The 12,609-nt window shown below is 39.6% G+C and overlaps 1 protein-coding gene across 9 annotated transcripts in view; it reads left to right on the top strand.

Moving 5' to 3' along the window:
- Nucleotides 1–11,739, top strand: part of C4bpa (complement component 4 binding protein alpha) — a 36,365-nt gene extending 24,626 nt beyond the window's left edge. For 7 of the 9 annotated variants that reach the window (XM_047520842.1, XM_047520841.1, XM_047520843.1 and 4 more), the window contains 4 exons: nt 5,278–5,463; nt 8,323–8,487; nt 9,765–9,940; nt 11,317–11,739. In XM_047520842.1, the coding sequence (XP_047376798.1) occupies nt 5,278–5,463; nt 8,323–8,487; nt 9,765–9,940; nt 11,317–11,490 (701 nt within the window). In that variant the 3' untranslated portion in view covers nt 11,491–11,739. The other 2 variants (XM_047520849.1, XM_047520848.1) reach the window with 2 other exon arrangements.
- The last annotated feature ends 870 nt before the right edge of the window (nt 11,740–12,609 follow it).

The raw sequence follows: 12,609 nt of genomic DNA, 5'->3' as shown, positions 1-12,609 counted from the left end.
TTGGTGTTCTCATTTACCTCTAAGTATTTTTTTATTTCCTCCTTGTTTTTTTCTTTTATCCATTCATCATTCAATAGCATGCTATTTAGTCTCCAGGTGTTGGAGTAGCTTCTATTTTTATTTTATCATTGATTTCTAGTTTCATTCCATTGTGATCTGGTAGAATGCAGGGTAGTATTTCTATTTTTTTGTATTTGCTGAGCATTGATTTGTGGCATAACATATGGTCTATTTTAGAGAAGGATCCATGTTCTGCAGAGAAGAAAACGTATTTGTTAAATGATGGATGAAATACTTTATATGTGTCCATTAAGTCTAAATCATTGTATTATTTAATTCTATAGTTTCTTTATTTAGTTTTGGAAGATCTATCCAGTGGTGAAAGAGGTGTGTTAAAGTCACCCAGTATTAATTTGTTGTGGTCTATTTGGTAGTTGAAATTGAGAAGGGTTTGTTTGATGTATATAGATGCTCCATTGTTTGGGGCATATATATTTACAATTGTTATGTCTTGTATGACATTATTTTATATTAGGGATTTGGGCATCTGCAGATTTTGGTATTCATGGGGAGTCTTGGAACTAATCCCCCATGAACACCAAGAGATAATTTCATATGGTCTTTTTAGTTACCAATGCAATGAACTTTTTGGTTGCTCATTGTTTTCCTGTATGGATTTAGATTACTGTCTGGTGTCACTTGCTTTTAGTCTAAAAAAAATTCTCTATTTTTTTTATAAGAATAGTCCTGTAGCAACAACATTACTTCACACCCATCAGAATGGCTTAATTAAAAAAAAAAATAGACATCCTCCTTAACATTTGTGGAAAAATTACAACTCTCATATACTGCTGGTGTGACTGTAAATTGGTGTAGTCATTTTAGAAAACAGTTTTTGTAACTCAAAGCTCAGTCCTTGTCCCCAATGCCAATTCAAGGAGGACATGAGGACACGGTTTTGAGAAAAAGGAAAAAGAAGTTTTATTGTTTTGCTAGCAAAGGAGAAACACATGGGGACTCCTGTCCCTGAGGCTGTGATTCTTCCCATCAGGAGGAATGGGGGTACTTTAAAGGAACTCTTCAAAGGCTACATTCCAGGTGTGTCCTGACAGGGGGGATCAAGGGTGCCCCCACCCATGGTGTGTTAACATTCTCTTGTTAATTTGGGAGTATTCACTACCTGCATTCTCTGGCAGATATCGTCTTCCTGTGGAGCACAGATAACTCAGGGTAATCTTGTTTCTTGCCCCTAGGTTAGGGAGTAGGAGAGGGAGAAGAGGAAAAGGAAAACTTGTAACTTTTAAAAATAAGCCTCAGAGCTATATTCAAAAGTGGAAGAGGACCACTGTTACACTTTCACTTTCAGTCTGTGTATGTTTTTAGTAGTTAGGTGAGTTTCTTTCAGAAATCAAACAGTTGGGTCTTGTTTTTAATCCACTTGTGTCTTTTAATTGGAGAATTCAGACCAAGTATGTTCAGGGTTATTACTGAAAAATATGTACTAGTTTCTGTCATTTTGTTGTTTTTATTTTGGTTGCTTTAAGAATTCTGTGCTTGTTTCTTTTTCCCTTATTCCTCTTGGAGTTTTGATGGTTTACTTAAATAATCATATTTGATTCTTTCCTTCTTCTCATTTGCTTAACTACTCTTCTAATGAAATTTATTCTTTCTCATGCTCTTTTGTTGTGTTTCTCTTGCTTCCTCATCTGGGTACAGTATATCTTTGATTATCTTCCGTATTTCTGGTTCAGTGGTCATGAATTCTTTTGATTTATGCTTATCTTAGGAGGTCTTTAGTTCTTCATAAATTCTGAAGGACAACTTTGCTGGATATAGTAATCTAAGTTGGCAGTTATTTTATTTCAGAGCTTGAAGTGTATCATTGCAGGCCCTCATGGTTTTTAGAGTTTCTTCTTGGGAATCTGTTGTTATTCTGATAGATTTGCCTTTGTGAGGCCTCTCTCTTGCAGCTTTTAATATTTTTTCTTTGTTCTGTCCTTTGGCAGTTTGACTATAATATATCAAGGAGGAGTGTTTTTCTGGTCACATCTGAATGAGGTTCTAAATGCTTCCAGCAGTTGGATGTCAACAATACTGCTATATTTGAGAAATTTTATGCTGTTATTTCACTTACTAGGTTTTCTATGCCATTAGCCTATATTTTTACTCTCTTTCTTTAAATCTGATTTGAATATTTGGTCTCTTAATGTTGTCCCAGGGATTTTATGTGTTCTATTCACTGTTTCTTATTTTTTCTTTATTATTATCTAAATTTGCCAGTTTATCCACTTTGTCTTTTAAGCCCTGATTTTTTTTTTTTTTTCTACTTTATCTAATCTATTGGTAAGACTTTCAGTTGAGTTTTTTGAGCTTTTCATTTCCAAGATTTCTGTTTGGTTCTTTTTCAGAATCTCTGTCTTATTGAATTATTCTTTTATATCCTGCATTGTCTTCCTTAATTCATTCAGAAATTTATTTGTATTTTTAAAGTCATTGATCATTTTATCAATCAATCTTCCAAATTATATAACATTTCATCCACTTCGGTATCTTTGGATTCAGTTACTGGGGAACTTTTGGAAAAGTAATATTGCCTTTTTTGTGTGTGTTTCTTTATTTCTGAAATGAGATTTATACATATGTTGGGATGGGTATCTTTTCCACTTTTGGGTGAGAATCTTATTAGTGAGCAACTTTCCCTTGACAATGTGACCTGGGATGTTGGTTTGTTGTATATGTAAGGAATCCCACGAAAACCATGCCGGACAGGGGAAATCACATAAGGGAGTTTATTAAGCAAACAGAGTGTCTCCCTGCAGGGTAAGAGAGAAAATGAGAGGAAAAGAAAGGGAAAGAGAAAGGGCGCACGCAAGAAAGAGTGTGAAAAGTGAGGAAGAGAAAGTAAGCAAGTGTGTAGGAGAGAAAAGCAAGAGAGAAAAGATGGCGGGGTAGCTACCATGAAGCAGTTGAATTCCACTGGACTAACAGGGGACCAATAACGGAGAAGGATACTTGCAAGCTGACTGATGAACCAATAGCTAGCTAGGATGTTCACAGACTGACAGTAGTTGGGAGCAGGTAATGCCTGCAACGGAAAGGGCGGGGAGAGCAGCTTTGTACATTACAGTATAGTGTTGAGTTTAATTCCAAATGTACTTCATATCATATTTTCCCTGTGGCTTCTTAATCTGTGCTTAGTAAGTAGCACTGCACAACCTAAGAGAATTTGGGTTCAACCTGAGCTAGGGTGGGATGCCACACCAATTGTTATTTATCTCAGGTATTGCTGGTGTGAGGTGAGACAGCAGAGACAGAGAGGACAGATGAAAGGCATTCAGCACTCACCTGCTGTTCCATGAAACTGAACCAAAATATCATGCATATAGCTGCATATTGGGGTGGGGGTCATAGTCAAATGCTGGCGTGCCACAGTAGAGTCAATAACCAGGTGAAATCCAGAAATACTGGTTTTTAGAATAACGAGAGAAATAGCCCAACACCAAGCACTCAGTGACTTGGTAGGAAAGGGAAAACACCTGATAGTAGAGTTATTAGTGAAGGAAAGAGAGTTCCAGAGATCTCTATGAATGTAGTCTGAGCAGACAGGAGACCTGGTGTCTGCATAGCAAGCTGGCCCTGAAAAAAATTTCTCTGCACTTCCCAGCACATTCAATTGGTGCCATAAGGGAAGCCATCTTAAGAAGGGTATCCTGGGAGACAGAGGCAGGAGGATAGTAAGTTTGAGACCAGCCTCGGTACCCTAGAGAGGCACAAAAATCAAAAGTGTGCGTGTGTGGAGTGGGGTGAGTTCAGATGTAGCTTGGTGGCAGAGCTCCCTTGGATTCATTCCCCAGTAAAACACCCCCATACACATACACACACACACACACACACACACACACACACACACACAGAGAAATGGAACTTAATATTGCCTTGAGAAAAAACATCAGAACAGAATAAAACATGTCTCCACATAAGGAGATTTCCTGACCCCACAATGGAGGCCCGTCTACTCAATACTTTCAGTGTTCATTTTGATATTCCGTAGAACAGTCACTGCTCCTCCATTCATGCCTCCACAAATTTTGGAGTCAAACTGTCAGGAAAAGAGGTTTTGCTCAAAGCCAGCTTTGCATGAAGATAGAAGAAACTTCTGTTTCAAATTTCCCTTTTTGAAAACTTAAGGGCCAGGAAAGCTTTTAAAAGGGAAAAGGCAGCAAGGTTAGACAAAAGGCTTCTTAGGTGGCCAGACAGAGAACATGTCAGTGCATCAGGCGGGGGCAGGGAGAATCTCAGCTTCCTTGGCATCCCCCAGAGTGGGAAGCCTCCCAGTCTTTACTCTCAGTATGAGGAAATACAAGATGCAGAAAAACAGTTAATGGGAAGTTGATTTTCATTTTAAAGGATGGCAGGCAGACAGAGTTGGATCTCCTCATCTGCCTCTAGAAGTAAGATCCTGATTCCTTGCTCAATATTCTTATCTCAGGAAGATACAAAGGAGACTTCCTCCAGTTTCCTTAGCAGGAGAGATGCCTTCTCTATTTGTGGAACCAGGGAGGGCCCCACGGACAGGATAGGTAGATGCTATTTTTATGCATCTCAGTGAAGTTGACAAAAAGGGTGAAAATGCCTCCTTCTACCCATCTAATAGCATTGTGTCATTTTACAGGTGCTGGAATTACAGGTGTACACCACTGTGCCTGACTCAAGTTCTTAAAGTACTTCTACTAATTAGTGAAAAATTATATCTCTTTATCAGTTATTATTATTTAAGAAAAAGAATTGGAGTAGCTTTTTTTTTTTAAATTTCACATCAGAAAAGAACAATCCTAGTCATTAACAATAATGATTTATTTATTTCTGTGTATGAGCTGTCAGGTGGATAGAAACTGTTGAGAACTTTTCTCTTTCTGTCTGGAGAAGTGTTAAGTGGAGAACTTAATCATGATGTAACCCACAGGGAAGTCAGTAAGTGGATGTTATTTGTCATTGTTCTTGAATAACTTTGAAAATTTTTTTCCACACAGTGTTGTTATGGCTTCTCATTTGGAGGCACCTAAATGAGAATATTTGGCTGGGGAGAAATGACTGGGCTAGAGGTCTTTAGCTACTGGGGACAGAGAACACATACTCGGAGCATTTTGGGTCTCCATTGCTTCCCCAGCATCTCTTCAGTACTAAGACCCACCAAAGGTAGAAATGAGATTATTGGCCATAGCAGCTTCTTCATGGTGATTTTATTAACTATTATCTTCACTTTTTATTTTTTATAAGTATGCTGCCCAATACCAGAGCTGGAGAATGGGAGAATCCTTCGCACTAGAAAACGTCATTATACCCCGGAGTGTACTTATTTCTACGAAGATGTACTTTCATACATATGTAATGAGCAACAAGAGTTATCAGCTACATGCCAATTAGATGGCACATGGAGTCCCAAAACACCATCGTGTGACCAAGGTAAGAGCTTAAAGAATCATGTGATTTAGGGAATTTCTTCATATGAATGTTACGGAGATCATTATGAGAAATTTTAAAATTAGGTAGAAGAATTATATACCTCACGTGATTCTTTGAGTAGATCCAAGTTTCCCTTTCTCCCCCACCCTCCTGTTTTGCTCCTATTCTCTTGGCCTTCTCAGTTTCCTTTTCTTTTCTAAATCAGTAAAAATAGATCACATTTAATAGATAAGTTGAACTTCTTGATTACTGATTTTTGTTTCTTTGTACATATTCTCTTTTCTTCCTTTACTTCTGATCCACATATCTTAACTTATAAAATAGGACCTGCCTAACTCTTCCTGAATTTCCTTCTTTCTTCTGCCTCAAACAGTCATCTTCTGCTAAGCTTTCCTGTCAGTCTGTCACCCTCGCCATGTGAAAAGCCTTCTTCTCCCTGATCAAGGGGTACTCATGTGCTAAATGCATTCCTCCCTTTCCTTGATAGCCTTAATTATTGATGTTTAGAAATAATGATCCCAACCAGGATTGTGATTCTTTCTCTTCCCTCCTGGGCAAGAGGACTAAAGGCCCCAAAGAGGCCAGATATTAGTTGAAGCTTATAAATAGGAAAGGCAGATGGCTCCAGGTATCAATGCCAATTTAAGCCCTATGTCTAATAATCTTTAGATTATCATGCACCCTTTACCACTGAAGTTACCTCCATAAACATAGGTCCTCTTGACAGATGATAGGGGCTCATTATAGTGCATTATAAGGTGTTATAGTATCTTCACTCCTGGAAACTAACTTCTTCATTCAAATTGACCCAAGAAAAGAATCTAAGCAGGGCATTTGTGACTTTTTATTGGGATAAATGCTATCAGTTCCTGTTTATTAAATTCTTTTGATTATACAAATTAAGTTGTATCCTTGTTGGTTGTTACTCTGCTTTTACCTCTAAGAACACCATAGCCATAGTAACTTTCAGGGACCTGAGGTTGAATCTCTCTGATCTTGCAGTTCATTAACAGTTTGCATTCACTTAGCTTCTGAGCACCCTTCCAACTGCTTTTGTCATCAGTGAAGCCTGCTCTTTAGTGGCCATTCCTATCCTCAGTTCTGACCTCTAATTCTGGTATCATTCTTATCAGGGAATTCCTTATGGCCTTGATAAATATTGTGTCCTCTCAACTTTCTCACATAACATAATCACCTGGTGAATTTTCCAGTGTACAAATATAGCCTCTCCAGCATGCTCACTTCTTTGAGTCATCTAATCCCTTTTACCATCTACCATGGCAATTCCAGCATTTTAATTGCATTTACTGTGGCCCATCATTTTTTCCATGCTTCTAGGAGGCATCTGAGTACAGTTCTTATAACTGGTATAGTTTATCAACACAGCACTCTATCTGACATCCCCTCTGCTCTTTTTCACTTAACTCTCTCAGATAATGTTTGTGGATCTTGACAGTATTTCCTTTCAGAGGTGCGCTGCAGCTTGTCCTGTTTATTGTTTCAAGGTGAAAGTCATCATTTTTATTTTCCCGATGAGCTCTTTTCTAAAATATTATAAGATATAATAAGCGTTTTCTTGGTGGGGATGGATGACTGGTTTTGATTGGAGAGCAATGACTCAGAGATTATGGGTGGATTTGACATCCTTACAGTTTCTCACAGATACATATGAAGGAGAGAAGAAGGAATATTCTACAACCCTTATTACTTTGTAGTTGAGATGGTCCCCTAGATTAATAAAAGAAAAACAAAGCAAGTTTAATGACATTTGCTATACTTATCAAGTGGAGGAAAATAACTCCCTCAGGAAAATAACTCTTTCAAAGCAGTCACTTCAAACTCTGTCTTAAATTGTGTTTTACCAAAGAACCATATACCTTAGAGAATTTACAAGTCAAAGGAGAGACAGTACTAGTCTCTCAAAGGTGGGAAAACTGAGAGGGCACCAGGTTTCTCAGTCTCTTCTGGTATTGATCCTGAGCCGATAAGCAAGTGAGAATTCACATCTCTGTCTTAGGCAGGGAAAGGGGGAGAAGGGTGGAAAGACCTTTGCTTTTGTGAACCTGTGTCTTGCCATTAGGCAAACAGGAAAGACTGGAGTGCCCTTCTGAATTTTCCAGTGTCCTCAACTCAATAGTGCCAAACATTTTAGGGAGAAATATTTTGGTGTCCTGGCATTTAGCATGAAATTGTATGATGTGACTTAGAACTGAATCCAACCTTCATGCAAAATGGTTCCCAAACAATGTAAAGTTGAGTAAATTGTCAGTAAAAAAAAAAAAGGAAAGCTCAAGATCTTGTGCGTTAGTCAGCTTTCTGTCACTATAACAAGTACCTGAGGTAATCAGGTACTTTTATTATAAAGAGAAAAGGTTTATTTTGGTTCACAGTTTCAGAGGTTGTAGTTCTTGCTCTGTTGACTCCTTTGCTTTGGGCATGTGATGAGGCAGCACATCATGGAAGAAGCCGATGGCAGCATAAAACTATTCACCTCATCATGAGCCAGGGATTGAGAGTGAGGAAGAGTGGGAGCCCCACAATCCTCTTCAGGGGTACACTCCCAATGACCTAAGAACCTAAAGGTTCCCGCACCTTCTGATAGTGCCACCCTGGGAACCAAACCTTTAACACATAGGCTTTGGGGGGGGGGGTGGACATTCAACATCCAAATTACAGCAGCTTGTAGATGGAGACTTCCTAGTTCCTCAGCCTGAGGCTTACAGGAGGGCAGCACAAGTGCATGAGTGTGGCCAAGTGATTTTATTGGCAGAGAGGGTGGAAGGACAGAGTGACTCCTTCTACCAGGGACGTGCTATCTCACACATTTACACTCTCTCACTTTTATGTCTGATCATCAAGTTTGCAATTTCCCACCTACCATTGCCCATGGACGTCATAAACAAAAACTAAATTTCTTCAAATATGAGTTTGTGTATGAATGTGATGAAGGATACCAACTGGTCGGAGAAGCGAAACTCTCCTGCAGTGATTCTCAGTGGTCATCTAAAGTTCCTCAGTGCAAAGGTAACTCAGCTCCCTCCTCAGCTCATGGCAAATGCTGGTGGAACTGTTGTGAGAGGATCAAGAGCAAAGATCTTCCCTGGCAGAGGCAGCACAAAAAACATTTGATTTGATTTCATTTATTTTTAAATAATTAATATATGCAGATGGTTCACCATGCAACAAGCATAAAAAATGTACACAAACATTCCTACCCTCTACTTCTTTCTCCCAGTCACAAAATTCAGCCTTCTTGAGGCAGCCCCTATTCCTGGTTTCTTGTTATATTTCCACAAATATCCCAGGAGCATCACATTTTAATGAGTGTACCTGTGGGCTCAACAAAATCCTCAAGGAAACTTGTTTTAGCAAGAATGTAGGCTTTCCTAGGATAATTCCAAATGGAATGAACTGACAGGTATTTCTATCAGTCACGTGCTGGGTTGCCTGCTTTGATTAAATGGTGTGTGGGGAGGGGAGTCCTCATGCCAACCTATTGGGAACAGGAGAAGTCAAGACTGGGTCTGATTTTTACACGTATGCAACAATTATTACACTATCTTAATAATAATTTAGAGTTTATTATGTGCTATGGTCTCCATAGCACACAGGAGGCACAGGATACACAAGGGAACACTCCATGACTAGCATCTTGCAGCACTCTTGTCTGTGGGGGAGAGCTACTCTGCTATCTGAGAATCTGGAGTCATATCCCCTTTAAAAAAATGTCCTGTCATGTTATTTTAAAAAAATGTGATGACCATGGGCAAGTAAGTTCCTTACCTTCTCAGTGTCTAAACTTTCTCCCAGATAAAATGGAAACAATAAGAGTACTCACTTTAGAGGGCTATTGTGAGAGATGAGACAGTCACATGAAGTCCTTTTAGATCATCATGCTCCAATAAAGCTTTTAGATCATCATGCTCAATAAATATCTAATATATATATATATATATTTGGACCAGCAATTGAACTCAGGGACACTCAACTACTGAGCCACATCCCCAGTCCTATTTTTTATTTTTTATTTTTTTTATTTAGAGACAGAGTCTCACTGAGTTGCTTACTGCCTTGCTTTTGCTGAGGCTGCCTTTGAAATTGTGATCCTCCTACCTCAGTCTCCAGAATCCCTGGGATTATAGGTGTGCACTACCACATCCAGTCCAACATTTTTGTTATCAAAATGAAATATAGAACAAGTAGCAGTTCCTAAATATAATCCAGTCTCACTGTCTTAGACGATCATCATGGTTTTTTTTTCTTAGATTTGCAGATTGCTTAAAAATATGTTTCCATTTTAGCTCTCTGTCTGAAACCAGAGATTAAAAATGGGAAGCTGTCTGTGGATAAAGATCAGTATCTTGAAATGGAAGCTACCACTATCCAGTGTGACTCTGGCTTTGGAGTGGTGGGTAGCCAAAGGATCACTTGCTCAGAGAACAGAACCTGGTACCCGGCAGTACCCGAGTGTAAGTGGGTAAGTGGCACCATTCAAGGAAATTCTGTGCTGTCAAACTGTAAAAATGGTGGTCCCCACCAAGCTGTCTCCCAGCCAGTAATGGTGACACTTGACTTTCAGGATTCATTTCTGAGTCTTTCAACAAAACTCTCTCTTTTTTCCTTAAAGCACCCTTAGAGGTGGAAAATTTTCCTCTTTTCCCTTGAAAGCAGCATAAACAGAGCCCCTTAGAGAGATCTGCTATCTTCTGCTTTGTCTCTCCTTTACACAGAATTCTGTGGGGAAAACCAGTCTTTTTGACTTAATTTCCCCAAACGCACTGCAAGAAGGCCAAGGTGTCAGAGTACTGAAAAAGAAAGAATAGTTAATGGCCCCAATTAAGTGGTTTTTTGTTTGTTTGTTTTGTTTTGTTTTGTTTTGTTTTTCTGTCTGGGTTCTTCTACCTTTAGATCAGGCAAGGAGCTTGGTCCCAGACTCAGGCCTACAAGAGTTACTACATATCCCCCTGAAAGCCTGATGCACAGAAGTGGGGGTGAACCCCAATGGAGTTTACAGGAAAGCTCAAACTCAAGGATAAAAGGACACAGCCAAATAGAAGGTCTAGGACCAAAGCGGTAGTGTTGGTACTTTTCCAAGACCTGATTAGCATAGGTATTGATTGATGCCTCTACCCAGTAGCTATATAAATCCTTAGGCTAGTACATTTAAGTGGCAACCTGCTATGGGGCCCCCTCCTGAGCTGTGGGTGCTTGCTCTTTTCTTCTTAAAGGAATCCTATTCCTCTCATTCTTGCCTTCCACTGTTGTCTGTGGATTTCATCCCTCAAATTTGTGAGACAAGAACCAGGAAAGAAATCGGTAGTGAGCTGATGTGGTTTCCTGAGACACTGGAGGCACAGCCTGCCACTAAGAACTGCAACAATGCCACTTGATTATAGTGGAAAAGAATCCAGTTTTGCTGGCCGCGACCCTCAGGCTGACGCTGGCAGGCATCCCCTGCTGTGATTAGCTGCCAACACTAAAATCGACTTTTGCAGACTGTAAAAGCCTGCCCCTTGATCAGACCCAATCCACCAACAAAAGTGGAGAATCTAGTTTGGTCTCAGTACTGACTCTTCACTTTATGTTTCTCAACCATATAATACAGTCTTCTGTTGCTGGATGGTCAACAGAAATATCCCCGACCCTCATGGAAGCCTTCTGAGCAAAGATCTCAGAACAGACACAGATCCAGGGAAAACTTTGGCGGGCCTCAGTTTTATGGTTTTGTCCGATCAACCACAAGTCTGAAGCTGATCTTGGTCCTGACCTGGAGTCCTCCATCTTCAGGATGCAATGCTTCCATGAGTTGGAGAGAAGAAGCTCCACCATACCTACCACCTCTCTCTCTTTCAGGAGGTCCATGAAGGGTGCAGTCCAATAATCAAAGGAAGAAAACTCATGCAGTGTCTCCAAAACCCAGCAGATGTGAAAATGGCTCTGGAAGTGTATAAGTTATCCCTTGAGATTGAAATACTAGAACTACAGAGAAACAAGGAAAGACAATCTATTCTGGAACCATCACCATAATTTTTCCCAAAGGAGGGAGAAAAATATGCCTAATTGACCTGCTGCCTGCAATGCCATAGAGATCATTTCAGTTTAGCAACTCTTTTGTCACTTTGGCAACAATATTCATGGTAATAAACATCTAGAAAGGATAGTTTACTAAAGTTTACTGCTTTGAGATTATGGAATTATTGATCATCTTGTGGCTCATAATTTTGCTTTTCTGGATGCAAAGTATATATTTTTTTCAATTAAAATTTTTCATGTCAAAATATATTTTGTCTGTGTGGTCATTTAGTATTTGATGAAATGAAGGTCATAAACAAGCATATTACATAAAGTTAATGCATTTATTTTTACCGTATGGGCTATAAAAATATGCACTTGAGTTGACACCTATATGTCCCTGAACTCTACCTGTGTACACCTTTCCCAAAAGAGATTGAAAAAGGTGCCGGATGGCTTGCTGACTTTCAATTCAATATGGATCACTTCAGATTAGTAATCCTACTATACCTTTAGCACCAATATTCATGAAAGCAAATATTCATATATCAAAACTACTTTGTCTTTGTGGTCACTTAAGATCCCAATAAATGAGGACCCCAAACAATCCAATTCTATAGCTTAATGTTTTTATTTACTGTGTAGACCTAAGAAGTATGTACTTGGGTTCACCCACATGACCTTGGACTCCACAGTTCCATGGATGCTTATCACTCAGGCCTTCAGAGCACAGATTAAATGTCAACACACCCCAAACCCTGTCCACTCCCCACCACTTTAGGGAGTCACACCCTCCTTGAACTCATATGGCCTCTTTCACTCCCACAACGCCTCAACTGTTGCCTTCCATGATGGGGATTTACATCTGTGACTGACCTTCTTCCCACCCCAGGGAAGGTACTCCGAAGGACTGATGGGTGTGAAGCCCACAGGTCGGCCACCTCCTGTTCCCAAGTCTTCCATCCTACTTGACCACTATTTTCCTTTATAATAAAATGGCTTGAGCAACCCTTGCACACATGAGGAGAAACCCCAATGCTGTGCCAATCTCCTTTATGTCTCTGGGCATCCTGGAGAGTTGTATTCCTTCCAGGCACCACTTTCTCATCCTTTGCTTCCTCTGAAGTCTCTTCT

The sequence above is a fragment of the Sciurus carolinensis genome, chromosome 12 (assembly GCF_902686445.1).
Source record: "Sciurus carolinensis chromosome 12, mSciCar1.2, whole genome shotgun sequence".
NCBI lineage: Eukaryota > Metazoa > Chordata > Mammalia > Rodentia > Sciuridae > Sciurus > Sciurus carolinensis.
The sequence above is the reverse complement of the archived record's forward strand: the minus strand, read 5'-3'. Positions and strand labels throughout refer to the sequence as shown.